The 27,892-nt window shown below is 43.5% G+C and overlaps 1 protein-coding gene across 3 annotated transcripts; it reads left to right on the forward strand.

Annotated features, from left to right (window-relative positions):
* The first annotated feature begins 9,660 nt into the window (after positions 1–9,660).
* HAUS5 (HAUS augmin like complex subunit 5) lies at positions 9,661–27,070 on the forward strand. 3 transcript variants are annotated; one of them, XM_078782226.1, is made up of 4 exons: positions 9,661–9,806; positions 9,934–10,038; positions 13,952–15,617; positions 24,527–27,070. In XM_078782226.1, the coding sequence occupies exon 4, from the start codon at positions 24,570–24,572 to the stop codon at positions 26,400–26,402; it is 1,833 nt and encodes a 610-aa protein (XP_078638352.1). In that variant the 5' UTR covers positions 9,661–9,806; positions 9,934–10,038; positions 13,952–15,617; positions 24,527–24,569; the 3' UTR covers positions 26,403–27,070. The 3 variants fall into 3 exon arrangements, with proteins under 3 accessions (XP_078638352.1, XP_067981214.2, XP_067981222.2); XM_068125113.2 differs by lacking the exon at positions 13,952–15,617; XM_068125121.2 differs by lacking the exon at positions 13,952–15,617 and having other exon boundaries at positions 9,687–9,728.
* Positions 27,071–27,892: the final 822 nt, after the last annotated feature.

Consider the following 27,892-nt stretch of genomic DNA (forward strand, 5'->3'; position numbering starts at 1 on the left):
CAAGGCATTGCCAGCATTCCACACATTCACAGGAGCAGACAATACTGGACGGTTTTCGCGAATAGGCAAAACAACATGGTTTGAAGCTTTCGTCAGAGCCGATAGTGACGTGATACAGGCCATGAGAATGCTCGGTGATGCTGCAGATGTGACCGCAGATCAGATGTCCAACTTGGCAAGATTTGTATGTGCAGTGTACGTACCAAAGGGAATATGTATCAACAGCATTCCGGAGTTGCGCTGGTACCTCTTCTGTAAACACATGACTGAAAGTCACAAGTTACCTCCAACGCTAGGGGCTCTAAATCAGCATGTTGATCGTGTACATCTTCAGGCAAGGGTATGGGCTCAGGCTACTATCGCACATCAAGTGTTCCTGGATCCACAGCAACATGGCTACTTCAAGGACAACGATGGGGAATTGAAACCACTAATGACAGATGTACCACCAGCACCGAAAGCAATACTTGAGATGGTCAGATGTCAGTGCAAAGGAGACTGCTCATCGAGACGGTGTTCGTGCCGTGCCAATGACTTGGCATGCACAGACTTGTGTTTGTGCAGCTCCGAATGTGAAAACGACGATGACTGTCAACCTGTTCTCTGCTCTGACGACAGTGATGAGGACATTTGAAAACCTATGAGGACAAAATGTTGATGAATGTTGACAAAGATAAAATTTCATCGATGGGAAATATTCTATGTTCAAATAAAAGTAATTATTACATGTATAATTATGGATTGTATAGCCTCATCTCTATATACTTACCTCTTGAATACATAAATCACCTGTTTAGGATATATGAGGGATGTGGTTTCATAATTATGATCCGTGTGCCACAATGTAGCGAAACATCACTCAATGTGGTATACATATTCAGAAAAAAACATGTTTCCTGAAAGTGGCCATCTTGAAAATCCGCTGTAGGCTGCCACCTGGTATCCCAGGGTAGGTGTAGATTATTTTAGATGGCTTCATGTGATTCCTCATCCCCAAAAATGTGGGTATAGGTGTTGGAATCAGCACTCTAGGTGGTTCGGATGTTGAGATATCGCGAAAAATAGATTTCCGATGGTGGCCATTTTGAAAATCCAATATGGCCGCCAAAGAAAAATTTGCGCAAATGGAAACATGGTTTTTCGGATTCCTGGTGCTATCAGCTTTCCAAAAATGTATAGTTTTGCTAATCTCCACAAAAAAAGAACGAAATTACATAACAAACCTGACTAAAATAAGCGTAGGCCCTTCCAATTTCCCCAAACATCTCCGCTCTCCAAAGTTCCTTTCAAAAGGGGAGTTGTTTTCAATCCCGCAGGCCGCCATTGCCCATGTGCTTTGAGTCGGAGAAGAAAGGCGTGTCTCCACCTCGTCATAAGAGGGAAGGAGGGAACCAGCCCTAACAGCCAATCAGCACCGCGGTGAGCGACCCGGTAGGCGTGCCCTCGGAGCTGGCGGCTTGATTTCGCCCGAGGTGATAAAAGCGACTGTAAGGGACTGCTTTACGAGATGACCTGGGAGATGAGCAAAGAGGCTGCACCAAGAGGAGCGGTGAGATGTGAAACGCTCCAAGCCAAAGAGGAGAGGTACTCGGCAAGGAAACCAGCTTTGGAGAGACGCGCTGAAAGGAGGGAGACGGCTCCACCACAAGAAGAGGAGCAGGTGTGCCGAACCAGCGCGTGACGTCTACCGCAGCGGATACGCGACGGAGGGTTTTCCCGCCAAAACCGCGAGGAATTGCGAGCTGCTGCCTCCCGACTTTGCCTCCCTCTCAAGCAATCCACCTCAAGCCCTACCTGCCTGCATTATCCCCTGTGTAAGTGTGAACGTCCTGTCCTGCTCGTTGTCTTGGGGTTAAGTAAAAATGAATAGTGTAAGTTAACGATTCGCTGTGTTACTGCTTCTTCCATCCATTGCTTGTGTGTGTATAATAAATCTGTTCTTCCTCCGTATTCTTCTTCTTCTTCTTTTTCCTTCTCTTTCGGTCGCTTTAGAGGTTTCCCGATTGAATCTCTGTGGGGCGATCTGGTCAACGTCGGGTGGAATCGGGTTCTAATCGGGGAGTAACTGTTCGGACGCGGTTAAATACACCACCGCTCGGTCAATATAACATCTAAAGCCGCGTCTGTAACAATATATATATATATATATATATATATATATATATATATATATATATCTATATATATAAAGTAGAGTTGGCCTCTATCTATGATCTCTAAGATCTCGAGAACCCGTGGACGGATTTGCGAGCGGAAAGTACTGTTCGACTCGGGATGGTCCCAGGAATGTCACGGAGACATAAACATTTAAAAAATTTCGGGTTTTAAAATTAGCGTATTATTAGCACTAGCAGAAGAGAGAGGGATTCGAAGGGAGGGAGCGCAGCGCTTCTAGCGCTTCTGACTACAGCACACCTTAAAATTAAAAAAACTTCGGGTCTACAATCTCTAAGATCTCGAGAACCCGTGGACGGATTTGCGAGCGGAAAGTACTGTTCGACTCGGGATGGTCCCAGGAATGTCACGGAGACATAAACATTTAAAAAATTTCGGGTTTTAAAATTAGTGTATTACGCATAATTAGCACTAGCAGAAGAGAGAGGGATTCGAAGGGAGGGAGCGCAGCGCTTCTAGCGCTTCTGACTACAGCACACCTTAAAATTAAAACAACTTCGGGTTTTAAAATTAGTGTGTTACGCGTAATTAGCGCTAGCAGAAGAGGGAGGGAATCTAAGGGAGGGAGCGCAGTGCTCCCTCCAGCGCTTCTGTTAGCGTAATTAGCGTATTTCGGAACGTTAATTTTTCAACTTCATTATTCGGAATCAGTACGTCCCAGAGAACCTTCGTAACGTTAATTTTTCAACTTCATCCGATTGACATGGGACCAACGGCATGTGACAAAGAGTGAAACATACAGGCTACATTTATTTGACGACAATGAGTTCCGACTTCCGACCTCGGTGGGATGACAGGCTGAGTCAACCCCCCTGGTGTGAAGGGGGAGGAGGAGGGGAGGGGGAAGAGAAGGGGAGGGGAACGAGGGGGAAGGGGATGGGAGGGGGGAGGGGAGGGGGAAGGGGGGAGGGGAAGGGGGGAGGGGAGGGGGGGGGAGGGGAAAGGGGGGAGGGGGGAGGGGCGGGGCCCTTCTTCCCCTGGGCACCCCCGCACCCTTCCCTCCCCCCTTCCCCTCCCCCCTCCCCCCCTTCCCCCTCCCCCCCATTCCCCTCCCCTCCTCTTCCCCCTCCCCTCCTCCTCCCCTGCTTCCCCCTCCCCCCTCCCCCCCCGTTCCCCTCCCCTCCTCTTCCCCCTCCCCTCCTCCTCCCACTCCCGTGCAAAGCCGGGTACCTCTGCTAGTATATATATATATGTATATATATACATATGTATATATATACATATATATATATATATATATATATATATATATATATATATATATATATATATATATATATATATATATATATATATATATATATATATATATACAGTGCATTCAGAAACTATTCAGACCCCTTCACTTTTTTCACATTTTGTTATGTTGCAGCCTTATGCTGAAATCGTTCAAATTGATTTTTTCCCTCATCAATCTACACTCAATACCCCATAATGACAAAGAGAAAACAGAATTTTAGAAAGTTTTGCAAATTTATTAAAAAGAAAAAACTGAAATATACATAAGTATTCATACCCTTTGCTATGACACTTGAAATTTAGCTTAGGTGCCTCCCATTTCTCTTGATCATCTTTGAGATGTTTATACACCTTGATTGGAGTCCACCTGTGGTCAATTCAATTGATTGGACAAGATTTGGAAAGGTACACACCTGTCTATATAAGGTCTCACAGCTGACAATGCATATCAGAGCAAAAACCAAGCCATGACGTCGAAGGAACTGCCTGCAGAGCTCAGAGACAGGATTGTGTCGAGGCACAGATCTGGGGAAGCCTACAAAAAAATTTCTGCTGCATTGAAGGTTCTCAAGAGCAAGGTGGCCTCCATAATTCTTAAATGGAAGAAGTTTGGAACAACCAGGACTCTTCCGAGAGCTGACCACCCGGCCAAACTGAGCAATCGGGGGAGAAGGGCCTTGGTAAGAGAGGTGACCAAGAACCCGATGGTCACTCTGGCTGAGTTCCAGAGATCCTGTGTGGCGATGGGAGAAACTTCCAGAAGGACAACCATCACTGCAACACCCTACCGATCTGGGTTTTATGGCAGAGTGGCCAGACGGAAGCCACTCCTCAGTGAAAGACACATGAAAGCCCGCTTGGAGTTTGCAAAAAAGCACCTGAAGGACTCTCAGACTGTGAGAAACAAGATTCTGTGGTCTGATTAAACCAAGATTGAACTGTTTGGCTTCCGTCTGGCCACTCTGGAATAAAGCCCAGATTGGTGGGGTGTTGCAGTGATGGTTGTCCTTCTGGAAGTTTCTGCCATCTCCACACAGGATCTCTGTGTATATCTCTCTGCACAATACACAATATATATATTTATCGTATAGAGACGATAAATAAATAAAACAATTGCAGAAAAGAGAATTTTCTCATCTTTCATGTACAGTCACGTGAAAAAGTAAGTACACCCCATGTAAAGTTTTGACTTTTTCAACATATTTCAACATACAGCGATTTAATCTTCATTTCAACAATATTGATAGATAAAGGTGATATAATCTATCTATAATTCCAGTAATCTCTGTGTGTATGTGTGTGTGTCGTTTGTCTGTGACCGCTGTTTCTCGACAACCACGGGTCCGATATACTTGAAACTTGCCAGGTATATTGCTGGGGACCCGAGGATGTGCCTTTTCAAGGTTTGAAATTAATCGGACAAGTGGTTCCCAAGGTATGGTCACCGTACTCGCAAGCCGTTCGCTTTGGCTTTGCGAATGGACCAAACCATTTCATGTAAATAGAGGGGGGGGGTTCTACCGTACTCGCAAGCCGTTCGCTTTGGCTTTGCGAATGGACCAAACCATTTCATGTAAATAGAGGGGGGGGGGGGGGTTCTGTGGTCGTTACTGCCACGTGGTTTCAAAGTTTTTTTTTGTTGTTGTTTGCACGCATGTTTTTTTGCACCCACGTACGGGCACGCCCTAGTATAACAAATACCATGAAACATTTACATTTTGTAGTCCATTGTATAATTTAAATAAACATAAATGCAAATTTCGCATGTGGAAAAAGTAAGTACACCCTTGGCTCTTATAGGTAGTATTTCCCCCTTTGGCAGAAACAACCTCAAGTAGGCGTTTCTTATAACTGTCTACCAGTCTCTGACATCGACTGGGAGAAATTTTTGCCCACTCCTCCATGCAGAATTCTTTCAGCTGTGCGATGTTTGAGGGGTTTCTTGCATGCACAGCTCGTTTCAAATCCCCCACAACATCTCGATGGGATTTAGATCCGGGCTTTGACTTGGCCATTCCAGAACCCGCTATTTCTTTCTTTTCAGCCTTTCCTTGGTGGATTTACTGGTATGTTTAGGGTCATTGTCATGTTGCAAGGTCCACCTTCGGTTGAGCTTCAACTTTCCGACAGATGGCCTCACATTATCCTCAAGCACCCTCTGGTTCAATGAAGAATTCATAGTGGATTCTATGATGGTGAGCTGCCCAGGCCCTGATGCAGCAAAGCTGCCCCAAACCATAATATTTCCACCACCATGCTTTACAGTTGGTATCAGGTTCTTGTGGTCAAAGGCTGTCTTTGGTTTTCGCCAAACATGTCTTCTGGTACTGTGGCCAAATAGCTCTACCTTTGACTCATCTGTCCAGAACACATTGTTCCAGAAGTGCTGGTCTTTGCCTCGGTGTTCATTGGCAAACTTGAGTCTTGCCCTGATGTTCTTTCTGGACAGCAAAGGTTTCCTCCTGGCACACCTCCCATGTAGATCAAATTTGTGCAGCCTCTTTGTAATGGTCGACTCGTGCACTTTGACATCAGCAGTGGCAAGAGCTACCTGCAGGTCCCGTGATGATATTCTGGGGTTCTTAGAGACTTCTTTCAGCATCTTGCGGTCCGCTCTCAGGCTGAACTTGCTGGGGCGGCCTGGCCTGAACAAGTTGGCAGTTGTTTGGAATCTTCTCCATGTAGATGATCTTCCTGACAGTCGAATTATTGATTTCAAATTGTTTGGAGATCTTTTTAAATCACTTTGCAGACTCTGAGGCATCTATAACCTTCTTTCTGAAGGCCTCAGAGAGCTCTTTTGATCTTGGCATGGTGACGCCGCACACTTCAACAACAAAGAGCAAACCAAACTAAATGTATGAGGTTTAAATAAGACAGGTTCCTCCAAGATCCTCTCTAACGATGTTCTAATCATTTGCACCTGAGCTGGTGCACCTGATTCTAATTTTAGGTATTTGAAGTCGTGATAAATGTAGCGGTGTACTTACTTTTTCCACGTGCGAAATTTGCATTTATGTTTATTTAAATTATACAATGGACTACAAAATGTAAATGTTTCATGATATTTGTTATATTATATCACCTTTGTCTATCAATATTGTTGAAATGAAGATCAAATAGCTGTATGTTGAAATATGTTGAAAAAGTCAAAACTTTACATGGGGTGTACTTACTTTTTCACGTGACTGTATATATATCTCTCTCGGCACGTGTCCTCAAACCTCATGAACCAATGGATCAGAGCAATTCTTTCAACACCAGGAAACAACACATTGCCTCAGGTTGGCCAAGACGATACTCGACGAGAGGAGCACATGCTTCTGCTCCCCCTGCTCCACACCAGTTCCACACCTGACCCCTCCATGCAGATGGTGCCTCCACCTGGCAGCATTAGGGGGGATCGCTGAATTCTTCAACAAGCCCTCACAGGCCGAGTTACTCGTCGCAAAAACTGGGCACTCGCCTTGCCTTCGTTACCGCCTTTTTCTCTCCCTCTTGGGCCTGCCTTTTCGACCACCGCATGTTCTTCCTCTTCATTCCATTCTCAGACCATTCACGAGAAGGTAGAAAAGGAATGTCTTTTAACAAAAGAATGAAAATAAAATTGTAAGAAAATAAATAAAAGGAGCTATTCTGGTTCCACAGCTGACCCGGCATTGAACCTCAGATACACCTTAATGGCCAAGGCTTCCCATCGTTACCAAGCAACCAGTCCCACAAGCGTACCTTCATTATTGAGCAATCATTACGCAATAAACCCCATGAGCATAACACATGTGTCACGCATGTCTGATGAAAGTGGGGTTGTACAAAATAATGAAAGAATGTACAAAAACACCCCACAAAATACACCTCAAACACGTCCTGGCGAGGGTCTGCATTATCCGATTGCTCTTTCTTGATTTTTATTGTTATATTTATGAAAATAAAATAATAGCGAGGTACTATTGCTCCACATGGGACGCATGTGATCACGAACCCTCCCTCTCCTGTCACAGTGTTAAGGTAAATGCGAAGCATGTGATCAATAACTTTGTCGAGTCATGGTTTCTCCGTGTTAGATTCGCTATGTCAGTGCATCTGTGTGTGTATATGTGTGTGTTAGTGTGTGCGTGTGTGTATGTGTGTTTGTGTGTGTGTGTGTGTGTGTGTGTGTGTGTGTGTGTGTGTGTGTGTGTGTGTGTGTGTGTGTGTGTGTGTGTGTGTGTGTGTGCGAGCGATATAACTTTGTCTTTTCTCGAGACGACCATTTTTCAAAGAAAGATGTAGGGATGGTATCACATGACTATTGTTTGTGATCATCCCTTCCTTGTTTACATACTTTTTGGAGTGACATCCCTACATCCCTTCATATTTAAAACGAGATCAATATTCTTCGACGTAAACCGATATGCCTCCGCCCACATTATTACATCATTATAATACTTGTACCAAGTTTGATTTTAATCCATTCAACTGCTCTCAGGTTATCACATATTTACCTGACATGACCTCTGACCTTTGACCTCTTGACTTCAGGACCCAAAAATCTAATCAGTTAATCTTTACCTCATCATACATACCTGTACCAACTTTGAATTAGAACCCTTTAGCCTTCTCAAGTTATAGACCTATAACAGAGTTTGACCTTTGACCTCAGCCCCAAATTATAATCAGTTAATCTTTACATCATTATAAATACATGTACCGAGTTTGAGTTAGATCACTTCAGCTGTTCTCAAGTTATAGACCTATTAGGACTTGACCTTTGCTCCCAAAATCTAATCATGGGGGGAGGGGAGGGAGGAAGCAGGAGAGTGAGTGGTGAGGAAGGGAGTGGGGATGGGAGGTGAGGGGAAATGGAGGGGAAAGATATACTAAATATACATCTTTGGGGGGGTGCCCCCCCCCCCCGTTTTGCGGGAAAGGGGGGAAGGGAAGAAGGAAAATTTTGCCCGTGCAAGTGCAAACAGTGCTTCATAACCTCAGTGTTGCCCAGGTAAAAAATGAAATTGTAATACCCTCTGCCACCATCACCAGGTGGCGCTACACGGTCCACATTTACATAGAGAATTTACGCCCCTCTCCGGCTCCCCCACACACCCGAATGAGGCCGCGGCCACATAGCCTATGTTACCTCCCAGACAAAGTTGTATTTGTATTTGACCCCAGAATCCCAAAATCGAATCGGTTCATATTTACATCATTATACATACCTGTACCAAGTTTGAATTAGACCACAATTCAGCCGTTCTCAAGTGATAGACTGATTACAGACTTTGACCTCTTGACCCCAAAAATCGAATCGGTTCATCTTTACATCATTCTACAAAAGTGTACCAAATTTGGTCAGAATTCCATCACTGATTCACAAGTTATTATGGTAACAGGATTTTTTACCTAACATGACCTCTAACCTTTTTTTTTTTTTTTTTTGTATACAAGATCGAGGCTCATGAAAGATCTAACATTAATAACACAGAAAGACAAACCGACACATAAAACATAAAACATGGGGAGCGGTAGACAAGATGGGGCGAGAGGGGGAGGAACACAAACACAATATCTGAGAGCAGGGACATCGATAGATCTGTGGGAGGGAGAGGGCTTTGGGGGAGGGAGCATGGGAAGGAGGGGGGGGGGGGGGTGGGAGAGGTATAAAATATATGGACACTGCCAGGACTTCCAGGAAAGAAGTTGGAATTTCAAACAAGGTGGATCTGGGGTGAATTCGTGGGGGTAGAAAAGATCAAGGTTTTGGATGGGGAAAGATTGCCTTCGTGACTCCAAACCCCAAGATCTATGTGTGTGTGTGTGTGTGTGTGTGTGTGTGTGTGTGTGTGTGTGTGTATGTGCACATGTATATATACGAATAAAAGTCATCAATGGGTTGGTTTACAAAACTCCTTCGAAGATGGTTTTTGGGGTGCCAGAGGAATTTCACAGAGGTCAGACATCTAATCGGTCAAAATGAATGAGGTCAGAAATTGGGTATCTCAAACTTTTGTGGTTTGGCTCTTTTGGCTTATTTTCCTTACGTTGTAACTTGTTTTTTGCTTATTTCTTTGCTTCCCTTTGTTTTGGTTTCATTTTTCGATTAAGTGCGGTAAATACCGGCCATGGCAGTATAGTTTGCGGTAGAACAGTGAGAACAAAGTTTAAAAATATAAATTTGAATCGTTTTTCAACGATGATTACTACCCGCTCCTCAACGGTGGCAAAACATAAAAGGGAATTAGTTCACAGCAATGAGAATCCTTGATCGCAATCGAATACAATGGAAGAAAGACAGGAAGTAAAAGTAAAAAGGCGCGAAACGGTAAATGACGATTGTGAGTACTGAAATGACAGATTATCTGACATTGTGAAAGATCGGAACCTACATTTAGTCCTCAATTCTCTGTGGCAAAGTATGTATGATTTGCGTGGAGAAAATAAACACGCGAAGAAAATGTACCCGATTAATCGGGATTTCTGACTCGATTTGCAGTTGACGATACTTATTGTGCGTGTGCCGCCTGTCTGTTCTTTGTGTAGTGAAGCTTCGTCCTGTGGAGACAGGTGACAGGGGGGCGCGACACGGCGTGATGGGGCAAACGGACCTCTGCATGCCGTATCTTGCAGGAAGCTCGACACCGTACGGTATATTGGCTTAAAACTTGCACATAGTCTCTTGTCTGCTGGACTTGGTTTGCACGTATTTATCGGGAGCTGCCTGCCTCAATAATCCGGCATTATTAGTCCCCTACCGGTGTGCACCGGAGGGGACTATAGGTTTGCACTCCGTCCCTCCGTCTGTCCGTCAGTCCGTCACGCAAAGAACAGTTTTCCGGACTTTTTTTCTCAACTTTTAATGCTAATTATTTCAAACTTGGTACATGGTTTCCTCATGATAAGTTACAGATCAAGTTCGAACTTCACGACGTTTCGATCATTTTTGACAAAGTTATGGCACTTTGAACTTTGGGAATTTCCCCAACAGTTTTCCGGACAGACTGCCGGTAGGGGACATGTATTGCAGCGCAATACTCACAATGCTTGTTCAAAGTTACTGTCGTGTTGGGCGTTTCCAAGGATTCAACAACAGCGAAGGCTTGACTGTTTATATAGTACAAAGCAAACAGGTCATAAATTTGATCTAAGGCTGTTTGTGCCCAAGACCTAATAGTGTTGGAGCATTTGTTTTCCCGTGGGCATTTCGTGAACATTTTATTTTCCTGGCTGGAAATTGTAGTTTAGGATGTTAGAAAACAAATGAAATAGGGCGCCAATTTTTTTCAGCGAGTTTTAGTGCGTTTTTATGCAAATGAATTATGACGTCATTTCTCGCAAAGTATACAAGTATCCGAATCGTATAGCGCTGAATAATTAACTACGTAAATAAGGGTATGCGTTGCACACGTATAAGTCCATGGGAGGAGCGCGGTTCAACTCACCACCATGCTCTGGTCAGACAAATTCCTGGTTCTTGTTCATCATTTGAACAGCTGATACTTGTGGATTGTTCTGCTTATTGTAGGTCTATAAGGTAAGGACAAGTTCTGGTGTGCGATAGAGAAGCTGATGGAAAACGTGAAAGATGAGGAAGTTGTTGTGGTAGGAGGAGACCTAAATGGACATGTGGGAAGGAATATGGCCGGTTTTGAGGGAGTTCATGGGGGTTATGGATATGGTGTGAGAAATGGAGAAGGTGAAAGTATTTTAGAGTTTGCTGATGGAGCTGATTTGCTGATTTGTAATACTCAGTTCCAGAAAGAGGATAATAAGCTTGTTACATACACGTCAGGTGGGTCGACGACAACCGTTGACTACCTGATGGTGCGTAGGCGAGATAGGGGGCACCTCCGGGACACAAAGGTGATCCCATGGGAGGAGGCTGTTTCACAGCACCACTTCGTTGTCTGCGACATAAGGGTGAAAGGTGCGAGGAGAGCTCGGCGGGTGAAGTACCAACCGAGAATGAAGGTGTGGAGGTTGAAAGAGGTGACAGCAAGGGAGGCATTAAAAGAGAGGCTGAGTAGGGTCGAGGCTAATGTGGTTGAGCTTGAAAGTGGTTGGATGTCAATGAAAGATAGTCTGTTGGGAGCCGTTGGTGAGGTATGTGGATGGACAAAAGGACCACCGAGGCACTCAGAAACATGGTGGTGGGATGATGAAGTTGGAAAGAGGATTGACGAGAAGAGGAAGACGTTCAAGGAGTGGCAGAAGGCGAAGAAAGTTATAAGGCAGCCAGGAAGGCTGCAAAGAAAGAGGTAGCAAAGGCGCAGGAGGCATGTAGGAAAATGTTCGGAGAACGCTTGGATTCGGAAGAGGGTCAGAAAGCAGTATTCAGGATTGCAAAGCAGATAGCGAAAGAGAGGTGTGATGTGATGGGGGTGAGTTGCTTGAAGGATGAAGTGGGACAAATCGTTGTCGACCCAGATGGAATTAAAGGAAGATGGAAAAGATATCTGGAAATGCTGTTGAATACAGAGAATGAATGGGATGGCAACATAGAGAGTAACCCAGTTTTAGGACCGGCAGAGAAGATAACTGAGAAGGAAGTTGAGGAAGCGATAAAAGCAATGAAGAGTAGAAAAGCGGAAGGGCCGACGGGAGTTGTGGGAGATATGTTGAAGGCAGCAGGAAGTTGGGGTGTGAAGAGAATAACAGAGATCTGTAACCTGGTGGTGAAAGAAGGCCGCATTCCAGTGGATTGGGAACTGAGTACCCTCGTCCCTCTATACAAGGGGAAAGGTGACCCTCTGGAGTGTGGCTCGTACCGAGCGATAAAGTTATTGGAGCATGGAATGAAGGTATTGGAAAGGGTGTTGGAGAGGAGGATAAGGAAGAAAGTGAAGATCGACGAAATGCAGTTTGGATTTATGCCAGGAAGAGGAACGACAGACGCGCTTTTCATTGTGAGGCAGTTGCAGGAGAAGTACATGGAGAAGAGGAAGAAGTTGTTTCTTGGGTTTGTTGATCTGGAGAAAGCATTCGATAGGGTTCCACGCAAAGTATTGACATGGGCAATGAGGAAGTCAGGAGTGGAGGAATGGTTGATCAGAGTAGTGATGGCAATGTACAAAAGAGCGCGCACAGCTGTAAGGACGAAGGACGGGAACAGTGGTGAGTTTGAGGTGAAGGTGGGAGTGCATCAGAGGTCGGTACTAAGTCCACTACTATTTGTAGCTGTGATGGAGGTGCTGGCTCAGAACGTAAAGGAGGGTTTACCGTGGGAGTTGTTGTATGCAGATGATCTGGTGTTGATTGCGGAAAGTATGGATGGACTGAAGGAAAAGATGAACAAGTGGAAGGAATGTATGGAGACAAAAGGTCTGAAGGTGAATATCGGAAAGACGAAGGTGATGGCAAGTGGTAAAGCATGTGGTGAGGTGGAAAGAACTGGGAAGTGGCCCTGTGCTGTGTGTAGGAAGGGTGTCGGAGTGAACTCCATTCAATGTACAATGTGCGCTGAGTGGGTTCATCAAAAATGTAGTGGTTCGAGAGGGTCATTAACCAGTGTGGCAGCTACATTCAAATGTAAGGTGTGCACAGAGGGAGCTGCAGATGGAGGAAATGTTGAGTTGGATCTTGGAGACGGCGTGAAGCTGGAAGGTGTGAAAACATTTTGCTACCTCGGAGACATGCTGAATGGAGAAGGTGGATCAGACTCGGCAACGGTTGCTAGAGTGAGATGTGCATGGAAGAAGTTTCGGGAACTGAGTGGCGTGCTGATGATGAGGGGAGTGTCCTTGAAGCTGAAGGGAAAGGTCTATGCTGCATGTGTGAGAAGTGTTATGATTTATGGGAGCTGTTGAACGAGACATGGGTAATGAACGTAGAGCAGCAACGAAGGTTGGAAAGGGTGGAAATGCGAATGGTTCGACGGATTTGCGGAGTATCGTTGAGAGAGAGGAAGACAAATGATGAATTGCGAAAGATGATGGGAATAGAGCCTGTGATTGATGCTGTGAAGAGGAACAGGTTGAGATGGTTTGGTCATGTGTTGAGGAAGGATGAAAGTGACTGGTTGAGAAGAGTGATGGAAATGAATGTAGAAGGAAGTAGAGGACGGGGAAGACCGAGAAAGACTTGGCTAAAGATGGTGGAAGAAGAACTGCGGGCAAGGGGGTTAACAAGGAGAGATGCAGAAAATAGGGCAAAATGGAGAAGATTGTCATGGGGCCCGCAAGGCTAACCCCCGCTCTAGTAGGGAAAATGGCCTTTAAAATGCATGTTGTTGTTGTTGTTGTTGTTGCATAAGGGTACTGTGCCTGAAAAAATACTGTGCCCTGGCATGCCCCCAAAATTTGACAATGGTATGTATTCAGTTATTGTGCTCCTAATACGAGTGAAAATGTATCAAACTTGCCTCAGATTTTTATTTTGTACTGTTATTACTATTATATAATTATAAGTGAATTGGTCTTTCGTCACAACAATTAACAAATCTGAATAGCCCTTTATTATTGTTAGATCACTACAAAAACAACTCATGTTTCTAATGTTGTAACTGTCTATGACTCAAATGCAATACCTAAAATGTGATGTCAATCTTTATGCTTTCTTTCAGGTATCTCAAGACTATTGAACAATTAAGAAATAAAAGGCACGCCCAAGCAAACCATTACTACTGTGAGATTCAACCATGGAGAGTCCTCCTGTGAAACGACCACGGATAGAACTTTTAAACGACTACAGTATGTGTATAATATGTCAGAAAATATCTCGTGAGCGGCTTGTGAAGGAATCTGATAAAGGAACTTTAAAGAACATTCTTCACTATGTGACAGACCGAGCAAAATATGGTGAAATTGTCTTCCATGAAGCAAGTAAACGGTTGGAAAATGCCACTGAGGATACGCTAAAACGTGACGGTGAAACTTATCATGTCAGTTGTAGAAAAGATCTTGTGAATTTACAGAAACTTTCCAGGGCCAAAAGAAGATATCAAGAAGCACTCACTTCCAAGAACGTCAACGTACTATTGCGGACATCAGGGCGGCCATCGACTTCGTCATCCCCTCAAGAATTTGAGCCTGCAGGATCTTCATATAAACAGTGCCCTTCCCGTTCGTTCACTGCTAGATATGACAAGAATCTATGCTTTTTTTGTCAAACGCATAAAGAGAAAGAACCTGTCCATGCTATACAGAGTGCAAGCCGTGGAAAGCAGCTTCATGATTACGTGAAAAATTGTGACAAAGATATCTACAAAGTGTACCTAAGTAGTGCTATTCATTCCGAAGATGCACTCTCCATAGATGTGAAATATCATCGAATTTGCTGGCAAAGTCACGTTGCTCGCGGTTCTGGATGTTCAAGTTCTGGTACCGCCTCTAAGAAACAGTCGATAAATGAGAAAGAGGTTGCTGCCAAGGTGGAATATCTTGATATCATACGAGATTTGCTTGAAAAGAGTAAGATACGGTCGATGGATGCTGCGCATACAGCTTAACTGACGATCTTAGAAGAACATAACTGCGAGATTACGCCTAGTCGTAAAAGCACGCAACGTTTGCTCACAGAAAATATTGAGGGCATTGACTTTATCCCTGCCACACGTCGAAATGAGTCAGATCGGTTCTGTTTCAGTGCAGCTAAGATAGCCGCAATTGAAGCAGCTCTCTGTGAATCCAATATCAACGATGACATGAAAATGATCTTCAACTGTGCCAAAGTTCTGCGAAAGGACATTCTTGACGCCCCACGTTGGTCTTTTGATGGCACACTAGGGTCAGATTTAAGTGCAAACATTCCTACAAGGCTTCTTACATTTCTCCAATGGATTATGAGAGGCGTGGCAACTGAGCTCCCAACTGAAAAGCACAGAAATTACGCAAATCAGAAAGCATCAACGATAGCACAACATATTATGTATGAAGCAAAATCTGACAGACAGGTGCGCTACCAGCCAGAATCAACAGGAGAAGAAGCTTCATTTCGCCATCGGCGGGAGTACCCTGTCCAAGTTGGAACTGGCATCTTTGTTCACCAAAGAACTAGAAGCAAAACATTAATAGATGTTGCGCCTAAGGCAGTGTTGGAGCTTGTGAGATGCGGATGCAAAGGAAACTGCGTCACCTTGAGTTGTTCTTGCAAGAAACATAATCTGAAATGTACAGATACCTGCATCGCTTGTGAAAAAAACTGTGAGAACAGAAACGAACTATTGAGGAATGCTGGCGATGAAGACGAGAGCAACGATGGAGATCTCCACATTTAACTTATAAACGCAGGTATGGGTACAAACTAGTGGATTGTTCAAATGTACATTCCTATCCCAAACGTAATTTGCATAATCAAAGTATTTGTTCTATCTTCGATAGAAGCAAGATGTACTCTTTAGACCCAAAAAATTATTGAAACGTTTAAATACTCAAAGAACAATTGACGCTAATGTATGAACTTGTCCAATGGGTTTTATTACATCAAATGCAATTTGCATACAAAGGGTTAAAATTAGGCAATTTGCTTTCAATTATTATTTTTTAGTGGCTAAACGCATTCTAAATAACAACTACCAAAAGGAAACATTAAAATGTTTAAAACTATGAAGTGTTCAAGAACAATAAGAGGAGCATATGGTCCTATACAATAGGTATTATGACGTAATCTTTAATTTGCATAAAAATGGTCGAAAATATGCATTAAAAAATTGGCGCCCTATTTTAAATTATTCAGCTAGGTCTAAATAACAAATCCCAACAAAGAAAACAAAATGCCCACGGGCCCCAATATAGTGACATACGCTCCAACACTATAACGTCTCCACGTACATCATCGCTCTGGCCCCGTCCGTAGGCCCTGCTCCCACATGGGAGGATGTTGCGTCATATAGGCTGCCGTCTTATTTATTTATTTATTTATTTTGGGGGCGGGGGGGGGGGGGGGGGGGGGGGGGGGACATTAAGCCGGTTGTCCCATATTCTCTCAGTCAGAACCCGCGACAACCCTTCCTATGCCTCCCCCCCCCCCCCCCCCCCCCCAAGCCCTCTCCCTCCCACAGATCTCCCGATGTCCCTGCTCTCGACTGTTGTACTTGTGTGCTTCCCTCTCTCTCCCCATCTTGTCTCCCGCTCCCTTTATCTTATGTTTTATGTGTCAGTTTGTCTTTTTTGTGATCAATGTTAGCTCTTACACGAGCCTCGACCTTATATACAAAAAAACCCAAAAAACTAGTGGTGCCTTTTGAAAACAGTAAGTCGTTGTGTACTGGTGCCTCAGCAAGACACAAATCCACGAATATTCTGATTACTTCTGGGAAGTCGGTCAAGCCACCGAACAAGCCAAGGAAACTGCTTGGACAGTGCCCCTTCCTCCCCTCCTCCCAATCAAAGGATAATACAGATCAGAACAGTAATGGTGTGCTGCCATAATCCTTTTTTAATTGCCTGTTAATATTTCTGTGGATGAATCACCTTTCTGTCTGCCATTGTATATCCTGTCCATGGGTGTTCCTCTGTACATATGCCAAGAATAATACCAGACTTTAGGAGTGCCTGGTTGGCGTTTACATCCTGGCACAAAGCTCATGATCATGGATGCTGGATGGCGTCTTGGTTTTGATTACCATGCAGTCGTCTCTCAATAGTCTTGAAAATCGGGTAAACTTTTGACAATCGGTCATCCATGTACAATCGACACGCCACCAGGCGTCAATATCTCGTGATGCTGTGTAACACGTACAGCACAACATATACTCACCAGAAGATTATATATATATGCATACATACATACATACATACATACATACATACATACATACATACATACATATATACATACATACATATATACAGGGTGTCCCTCAAGTCCGGTCTCATAGGAATATATATATATATATATATATATATATTTTTTTTTTCACTTTATTTTTCTTTTCAGGTGGAACGACAAACAATGCCTGATATGAGAAACATTAATACTCCTCAGGAAAAGGTGGAAATTGTCCTTTTGTATGCCTCTGGCCTTTGCCAAAGACACAGCTGAATAATTTCACCATCGTCATCCAAATAAACCACAACTTGGACAGCGTTCTGTTGGTCGAATGTACTCAAATTCAAGGATATCAGGAATGTTATGGATACAACAAGAGCAGGCCGGCCAAGAACTTCGACTGGCAATGAAAGCAGTACTAATGTACTTTCCAAGATTGCAACAAGTCCACAGTGATCGGTGAGAAAGAATGCATATGAACTTGAACTTCCCAAGACATCTGTGCACCGAATAATGCAACGTCATAAATTTCATCCATTCAAGGTTCATTTTGTACAAGAATTACATGGCGATGATATGGATCGGCGAGTTTAATTTTGTGAGTGGCTTAAGTCACAAAGCAATGTAGTGGCAGATATCATGTTTGGCGATGCGTGTTTCCATCTGCACGGATACGTACACCGACACAACACCGTGTACTGGGCGCAGGATTGATCCATCCACACATAGCTGCTGAAGCTCATCGCCAAACTAACTCAAGATTGACGGTGTGGTGCACCATTCATGGAAACACTGTTTTGGGACCAGTATTCCTGGAATGGAGGAGTTGATGCCGATCGATATCTTCAGTTGTTGCATCATGGCTTAAGTCACAAGGTGCTTGAATTTGAGAGGCCTGAAGCTGGTTGAATGAAGTTCTCCCCGGCCAATGGATTGGGCGCAAGGGACTAATAGAGTGGCTACCAAGATCCATGGACCTCACGCCTCTAGGTGTTTTTTTTCCTCAGGGGTCACCTTAAGTCTGTTGTGTACAATAACCGCCCACACACCTAAGAAGACCTCAAATAAAACATCCGTGCTGCTTGCACAGAAATCACACCAGGGACTTTAGAACGTGTGCGTCGCAGTTTTCGACATCGTATCAACATTTTCAAACATCAAGGACATCAATTTGAACATTTGCTTGAGTTCTAATGTATTGTGCAGCACTTCTATGGAAATTTGCGGAAACTACTGTTAAATAAATACAAGACTTTATTTGTTGGAAAATATACTTTAACTTTAATTTCTTACATAGTTTCAAATCGTTACAGATCACAAAAATTTATCTGTGTTTTAAAGAAATTGTTTCAGAAGTGTTTACTGATGTAAGATATATTGTTTCTTGGGATTTCATTAAATATACATATTCCCATGAGACCAGACTTATGGGACACCGTGAATATATATATATATATATACAGTCGTGGCCAAAAATATTGGCACCCTTGCACCTTTTTCAAATAACTCAATTGTCTCGAAATATAAGTTTAAATTGACGAAAGTATTTGGTCTCCACAATTCTTTATTTCACTGTTAATATTACAGAACCGTTGTTTTTGATTCAGAACTTAATACAGTGAAACCTTGACTTACGAGTGCACCAACTTACGAGTTTTCCGAGATACGAGCCGTCGCTCGGGCGGTTTATTGCTTTGAGATGCGAGCTGAGATCTGAGTTACGAGCTTACGCCACCCGCCACCAAGTGGGTTCCGGTCACGTGGTTATCTTGCCGTGCAAGTATCTCTGCCGTATATCGCTGCTGCTTTGTTTTCGCATGTTGGTTATTTTGGAGCTTACGCTACCCGCCACCAGGTGGGTTCGGTCACGTGGTTATCTTGCCGTGCAAGTATCTCTGCCGTATATCGCTGCTGCTTTGTTTTCGCATTTTGGTTATTTTTGAAAATTTCTTAGTTTTAACCATGGGTCCTAAGAAATTGAGTGCCAAGGGCAGTACTGAGAAGAAGAAGAGGATGATGTGCTTGGATATAAAACACGCAATCGTCGAAAAACATGAGCGAGGTGTGCGTGTTGTCGACTTGGTGAGGCGGATGTGAAGGCAGCTGAAGATTTTATTATAACTTTTGCCGAACTGATAGAAGCCGAACGATACATCCCCCAGCAAATCTTCAACTGTGACGAGACAGGGCTCTTCTGGAAAAAGATGCCGAGGAGGACGTATATAACGGCAGAGGAGAAGAGCATGCCAGGCCACAACTTGTTCAGAGTGCCGGCGATAGCTCGCCTTCTCTTTGTGGAAAACACGGTGAGATCCTTAACATCCAACAACTAATGGGACGCAAACGGGGCGCCCAGTTTAGCGGTACACACATTGATGAATCACCCTGCCTGTGATTCACCCATGACAGGTTATAGCTGGGTCGGGATTCAAACCCAGGCTGGACAGTTTAGAGTCAAGTGTGCGTACCTCCAGTCCAGGCCATCCTGCCAACTTGTATGCTGCATACAGGTGAAATATAAAGCGCGAGATATTTTTATGTATACTGTATATTTAAAAAAAAATTGGTGTGGTTTTTGGCGGGCTGGAACGGATTAATAGCATTTCAATGCATTTTAATGGGGAAATTTAATTTGAGAAACGAGCAAATTGAGTTACGAGCTCGGTCACAGAATGAATTAAATTCGTAAGTCAAGGTTTCACTGTATATCCTTTTAAATCAGAAAATAAAAAGAAATTGCATTGACAAAATAATGGACACCCTCAACTTAATATTTGGTAGCACAACCTTTGGACAAAATAACTGCTGTCAAGCGCTTCCTATAGCCATGAATGAGCTTCCCACATCTCTCTACTGGTAGTTTGGCCCACTCTTCTTGTGCAAACTGCTCCAGTTCTCCCAGATTTGAGATCTCCCAGATTTCCCAGATCTCCCAGATTAACCAAAATCTAATCTGCTTGATCTTGTCACCTAACCAACCTGTCCACAAAGTTAAGTCATAACTCTTCCATAACTCCTTTAAATATCATGTTATATATCACTTTTCACCCGACCTCTCAATGGTGAAGATTCACTTAGAAATTAAATAATTCTCGTAACCAAGTCCATATTCAGATCTCCACCAAAATGTAATTGGTTCGTCCATGTCACACACACAACCTGTCCACCAAGTTTCGTCCAAATCCGTGCACAACTTTTTGAGATATCCTGCTATATATCGTTTTTGGCCCTATCTCCCAATGGTGAAGAATTTCTTAAAAATTCTACCAGCCGAATGTGGATCTTCACCAAAATCTAATCATTTCGTCCTTGTTCAATACACTACCTACCTCTCTGCCAAATTTTGTCGGAATCCGTCCACAACTTTTTGAGATATCCTGTTCACAAAGAGACAAACAACCAGACAGACAGACAGACAAACAGACAGCCAGGGGTGAAAACATAACCTCCATCCACCTTCGGTGGCAGAGGTCAAGATGATCTTTGCATCAAATAAAAGTTATCTTCGATATGAACCACATTTATTCAGAGGGGAAAAATGTGCTGAACTCAAAAACACAACCTGACCTCAGGTTTGCCATTTGATCTGTTCCATAGAACCTTCACCATTAAAGGTCACGTCAGTGTCCATGCAGGACAGGGGATATGTGTGTGGTGTCACTGTAAGTACATGACTTGCCCAAATTTTGAAATTTGTGGCCATTTGATGAATCAAAAAGACTCGGTAGTGGGTACATGAAATTGACATGCACTCAGCGGGCTTCCCAGTTTGTATTCAGTCCACACTCGCTACGACAGGCTGTCTCGCCAGGGTTGGAACCCCAACCCAGCTATAAACTGGCATCCAGTTTTGACAGGCAGGGTGATTCATCAATGTGTGTGCCAACCCTCAGATGTTAAACTGGGGTCCCATCTGCCAGCATTAGTTGGAGGACGTTAAGATACCACAATGTCGTTCATGGAGAATAGGTGATCTATCGCCAGCACCATGGCCAAAATTCCAAAAGAAATTCTACCTAACCTCGCTGCCCCCTCCCACCCCCGTTCCAAAACAACGAAGTGCAAATGGATTAGTAGTAGTAGTAGTACTGTAATGTAGTCGTGATATCTGCCTACACAGCCATGATGTAACCACTGATATTGGCCATCTGCACTGTTCCTGAAACTAAGATGGTCTGAGCTTCCCTCTCGGTACTGTAAGATAATTATTTGACTCATGGTAATATTACTAAATTTCGGTCTCTGGAGTCATAAATTTTTAAACAATAGGATTATTTAAAAACTAGTATAAAGCCCATCAAAAATGACGGGTTGGAACAGTTTATTCGATGGTGCAGCCTCGTGAGCATGCCAAAGTCTGAAGCGGCCCAGCGTCAGGTGTGCTTATATCTTCTATATTTATTAGACATCCTATGGACGTAAGTGAACACTCGTTTTACTCTGCGCACGTTGCACATCATGTGCAGCGGATTTCACCTCACTGCACCTTGTATTTATTGTTATTTAAAAAAAAACACTTCTGTACAACGCCCTTCAGGCTCGGCATGAAAGCCACTCTCTACAATTGCAATAGAAGAGACATAATTACTCTTCTTTTGGGTCTTAGGGGTCATTTGGGTCCTCTGGGTCTTTGGGGTCCTCTGGTCTTTTCAGTCCTCTGGGTCTTTAAGCATCTTTTTGGTCTTTTGGATTGTTTGGGTCTTTAGGGTCCACAGTGTATTTTGGGTATTTTGGTTCTTCAGGATCTTTAATGGTCTTTGAGGTATTTTGGGTCCTCGGGGTCTTTATGGGTCTTTGGGGTATTTTGGCTCTTGTGGTCCATTGGGGGTTATTTCGGTCTTTTGGGTCTTCTGTGTATTTTTCGGCTTTAAGGGTCTTTGGGGTATTTTGGGTCTTTGGAGACATTGGGGTCTTCTGGCTCCTTAGGGTCTTTTGGGTTCTCTGGGTCTTTTGGATCCTCTGGGTCTTTTGGGTCCTTGAGGTCATTTGGGTCCTTAAGGTCTTTTGGGTCCTTGAGGTCTTTTGGGTCTTCAAGAGTCTTTTGTGTCTTCGGGGTCCATTGGGTCCTCAGGGTTTGGGGGTCTTTTGGATCCTCTGGGTCGTTTGGGTCCTCTTGGTCCTTGGGGTATTTTGGGTCCTCAGATTATTTTAGGTCTTTTAACCGGTGGACACACAATCGTGTTCAAAGATTGCCCATTAAACCCCCCCCTAACCCCCCCCCCCCCCCACCCCACTGAAATCCCTCCGAAAGCACTACTCAAAGCTTTCAAAACCTACCCTTATGAAGGGGGACAGACACCACACAAACGCGTAAATACACATTGTGTTTTATATGGTAGATAAATTTAGATGAAGTTTGAAAACAGTTGAGAAGGTTAGTGCTCAATTGTACTAGCCTTTTCAAACGGACTTTTTTCAATTGTCAAAAACACTGATCTAACAGACATTGCTTTTTTCATGCTTCTCAGCAGCCACTACATGTAACAGCATGCCCCAAACAGAAGATTATATCGTCTTATCAGAGGATTTGGAAGTCGGGTCAATTTGAAGTCGATGGCGCACCATTGCAAATCCCCACACTTCCCACCTAAAGTAAAGTCAAGGAAAGTTGAAAGATGGCAAAAGGTTCCACCAGGAATGACCCAATATCAAATTCAGAATTAAAATTTTGTTTACCATTTTGGCCCCTGTAGCTCCTGGGGCATGAACTGGGGGTCAAATCCCAAAAATCGTTACATATTTCTTCCATGTGTTCCCCAATTGCAAATTGCAAATACTGTACAAGGTTTCATTTAAAAATGTGCCTGTAATTGCATTTTTTTATTTGACCTTTTGACCCAACGGCCTACCCTGTGGGGCAGAGCAGAAAATGACAACTGTGTGGTGATCATAACTACCAAGTTTGAATTTCTGCCCAACTGTATAGGGGGAGCATGATGGATTGACGGACAGACAGACAGACGGACAAAGTCGTTTAAAATGTCCTCTCGTTCTTTGTCTCAGAAGCTATTCCATCTGCAGGCCTGAAATTTTACAACTGTTTCTTAACAAGGCAAATTAGTGTGCAAAATTTCAGTAAAATGAGGAGGTTGTGAACCTCCTGATCAGCCTCAGTTCTCTGAAGGCATATTCCAAATGAAAGATTCAATTATAAATTATTCGTTTTTGAACTTTGACTTTTATCCTGCTCCATCCTTAAAAGTTAAATATCTCATTTATATATATTCAACATTACTTAAACAAGGTCCAATGTAGTAATAAGTATTGTTTCTGTATTTATTATCCCCATGCTTTTTGAAAACAAACAAACATTTTTTTACATGAAACGTTGTATATGCAATCAACATTGGGGGACACATAAAATATGTAATTATTTTTTGGATTTAACCATTTGATATTGGGTCATTCCTGGCGGAACTTTTTGCCATATTTCAACTTTGATATAAGTGGGAAGCATGGGGATTTGCGATGGCGTGCAATTGACTTCGCCCTCGTTAATCTTCTTATTATACTTTCAGGAAAGCAATATCATTTTGACCCTGCCCCCTAGGGTCGTGCAACGACCTCGAGGAAAGACAGCACTCCAAGTCTCGTGCCCTAGAGGGCAGGGTCAACATGTCAAATACCGAAAAATGCAATTATGGGCATATTTTAAAACATTTTATAATTAAATTTTCTACAATACAGTATATGCAATCAACATTAGGGGAAACATTAAAATATGTAACGACTTTTTGGATTTGACCCCTGGGTTCATGCCCCAAAGGGTGGATTTAAGGTTACAGGGATAAAATGGGGAAAAAAAGATTTTAAACTTAAAATTTGATATTGGGTCGATTCTTGTGGATCTTTTTTGCCCAATTTCAACTTCGCTATAGTTGGGAAGCGTGGTGATTTGCGATGGTGCGCCATCGACTTCGCTCTACTTTTAAATTTACCTTTTGCTGGATCTTTTTGCTCCAGCCCTTAAATGTTACTCTAACTTCAATGTTGGAGTGTTGCATGTTACTTACATGTAACCTTAAATGTTACAGAAGTCATATTTCATCAAGAGGATGAAATGTCACATCACCATCAGTAAAAGTTTATAAACGTAAAAACTGGACTTACAAGAGCCGACATTTTGGCATGAATCCACTCGCCTTGTTCACAGCAAATGGTGAAGATTTTCAAGCTTCTTCTTCACTTCTACATCTACCATGAACAAGGCAAGTGGATTCTCGCCAAAACGTCGGCTCTACCGCCTTGCAAGTCCATTTTTTGCGTTTATAAACTTTTACGGATTTAATTTGACTGGATGAATCAGCACAACCTGCATCAACTTACATCACCATGTTAAGACTGAACAATGCTTCATGTTTGGCATACCATGGAGAAGTAAACTGAATGCAGTAATTATTTTTCTTTCTTTGTCTCACCCACTGTCAAGGTTGAAGATTGCTGTTTCTAATGCATCATCACATCCTGGATTTATGTTCCAAATGAGTGAGGTGGCATCTGCAGCACATGACTTGAAATTGGCATCCCAAATCCGTCTTTGGGCTGAGGCAGAATTTAGCCAAGCTGATTCCCGGTTTGACCTACCAAGCCAACTGACTGATTCTGAACTCTCAGCTGCATGTCGAGGAAATGCTGCCGATATTTGGGGCTTCTTGGTGGAGCGAGTGCGAAATGCCTCAAAGGTTACTTGGCTGCGTGGAAACTTGGCAGTACTTGGCTGGCAGAGAAAGGTGCCAGAACACGTGCACGGTGACCATAAGACTGAAATGTTGGTCCGTTTAGAGAGGGCGCAAATGGAGGTACATCATGCAGCTGAAGCATTGCACCGAGCTGAGGCTGAGATGTTCACTGTTGAGACAGAGGTTGAGGCTGCAAAGTCTGGCATAGAGGAATCACGCTGTGATTTAACGTTGTTGTCCTTACTGTGCCGCCACCTGGTGTGTGGGCGAGTAAAACTCGAAGCCGAGTCCTTTCAGTTGGGCAACCGATTCAGACGACTGGAAATGGCAAATGGTGATAGGGAAGTGGTTGTTCAAGGTACTGCAGATGGAAGCAGTGCTGTAAGGCAAGTATGTGCTGTTCAGTCTTCAGTAGCTTTGGGTGAGGGAAAGCACCGTATTGGGGACCCATGCCAGGTGACTGTGGAAGCTGCTGAAATGTATAATCTGTCAAATGGAATTCTCACTTCTCTATCCAAGAAGGTTAACAAGCAGGCAAGAAAACTTGATAAGGCATTTTTTCACTCAGAAAAAGAAAAGTTGATGAGTGACAAATCGAGTCCAAATGCAGCATTTCGATCTCTATGCATTGCCAATGTATCAAACTCTATTGCTAAGGTGGTGAGTTTTTCAAAGTTGCGCATGCTAGAGAGCTCACTGCATGCAGTTATTCAGCTTGACAACTGCAACAATGAGGGAGAGGTAAAGACCACAGCTAACCAGCTCTTTGTAAAGGAACTAGAGCTTGTGAGAACGCAAGCTGAGTTGGTGGCAATGAGGCTTGAAGTGGAGGAGCTTGGGGCACTTTTGAAAGGGAGTCGTATGGAACTCGCACATCTGTTTCACATGCAGCGTCATGTTGAGGAGGGACGACACAATCTGGAATTGAATCTCAGTCGTATCACTGCGCTGTTCAAGTACAGCAGTGCATCTGGCGTGCAACTTATGGAGCAGTGTGGTATGACGGCCAAGTTTGCAGAAACAGAGGTCGGGCCAGGTTTTTCTCACCTGGGCAATGAAGTTCAATGCTTCCGTGGAACGGCAGCCTGGGAAAGAAATGCATTGGAAACCTGGCATCGAACTTGTTTTGCACTTGGTATGCCAACACTGAACATCGGTTGGATACCGGCAGAAGGGCTTTCGAGTCCTAAGTCTTCGGAAGTCTTGAACTTGCGACCTGAACTTCGAAAGGCTTTGGAAAAAGCTTTTGGTTATCGATCCTATCGGTCCATCGAAGACCTTGTGCAAGCAGCTGCAAGTGCCAAGACAAGGGTTTTTGATTTACAGGCAATACTTAAAAGAGAAGCAGGAGCAAAGGATACCCCAACCACTGATATTGTGACAAGTGCATTGGCATTGGCTTCAAGAAGCCGCGAGTTTCAGGTTGATACCTCTAAGAGCCTCGGTCTGATTCTTGAGCGCGAAGTAGAACGCTGCAGTGAGGCAAAGAGACTCAATGAAGAAGCCAGAAGTGTGGCCAATAGTGCCAGGGAGCAACCTGCAGAGGCCGTGTTGGCCAGCCTGCACGATGGGTTTGCTGAGTGGCTGCGGAGGTGGGATGCTGCTGTAACCAAGGAGACAGAGTGACGTTGTGGTTTTCGAAAGTTTCATTCTCGTGCCATAAAATCTAATTGTACATTCGTATAGTAATGAAATATTTGTAATAAACATGTCCATGGCCTTCTTGACATCTTCCCATTGCACAACTGTCTTATTTTTATGTTAGCCTCTAAAACAGTGTTTCCTCTCACTTTTAAACGAGTGTGTTTGTATGCAGTGTATATTTTACTGTATATATTATTATTATTATTATTTTTAAATGTAAATTTTTTTTCCAATGAACCTGTGATAATTAAAGGAACAGTATGCCAGGTGTACACCTAAAATGTGCAACATCCATAATGCACGTCTGTTGTTGACAGACAGGTGAGATCCATAATGATCAAGTGAGATGTGCTTCGTGTCCGTTCAAGAGAGATGAAAAAATAAAGGTCGACTTAATTTTATCATTCTCATTAGAACGTCTACATCTATCGAGATTAGTTGGTACTTGGTCTATCTTTCCTGCTCCATCCCCCCACATTTTCATGTTGTTTGTATGTATTTTATTATTTACGCTCCTTGTGCGGCTGTCCTTGACTTTCTGTTAAATGCCATCCTTTTGTCAGACGCTGACAGGCATTTACATTGTGCAGTATATTCACATTGTTTACAGCAGCATTTTTTTGTAAATAAAAGGAGAATGTTTTGGAGGAGGAGGGGGATTTTCATTTGTGAGATTTAAATTTGGCTTCTTTTGCGTATGTAATATATGTATGCGCACCATTATCGGACGTTCATGGCCATGTGAAGCATTTTACATCGTTGTGATTAAAATAGTACAGATAAAATGCTTGCGTTTTCATTCGGATTTGCAAACGTCAGCTGATCCAGGCTCACCTGCGTGGTCTAAATATTCCATATTTCACTCCAAGAATGTCAAGTTTTAAGTTCCAGGTAACAATTCTTCGATGCAACAATACGTGCTCATCACAAAGCTGCATTCAGTGACATATCATAATCATCTGGTTCGCAAAGCGTAATCATTCATTCCTTCGAATGTACTATTTTGATGAAAAGCAATCTCCGAGGGATTGCAGGATGATTTGTAATTTGCCACAATCGAAAAAGTAACGTTAGAAGAAGCAAAGAAGCACGCACGTACCTGGTCCGACTTGATGTAACTTGGTCACCGAGCAGCCCCGGCTCTTCACTGCCACATGTGTCCTTTATTTCGCTGCTTCACGCTCTCGCAGCCTCGACAAAAATAAGGCTCGCCCCCTGCCCCAGACTCCGTCCTCCAACTAATGAGCTTGCATTTCGCACTCCCTCCAGCTCTTGCTTCGCTCTCCCTCCGACTCCCACCTCGTTCACCCGACAGTTCCCGCCTCGATCGCACTCCAGCTCCCACCTCGGTCTGTCCAACTGTTTATGTCTGCCTGTAGCTCCCCGTGTATCTGACGCCATTTATTCCTGTCTCTGCCTTTCTTTGTTTGGCTTTGTCTGTGTGTCTTTCGACCTGTCTCGTCATCTCTCCG

Source organism: Myxine glutinosa, chromosome 1, assembly GCF_964187855.1.
Source record: "Myxine glutinosa chromosome 1, kmMyxGlut1.1, whole genome shotgun sequence".
Taxonomy (NCBI): Eukaryota; Metazoa; Chordata; class Myxini; order Myxiniformes; family Myxinidae; genus Myxine; species Myxine glutinosa.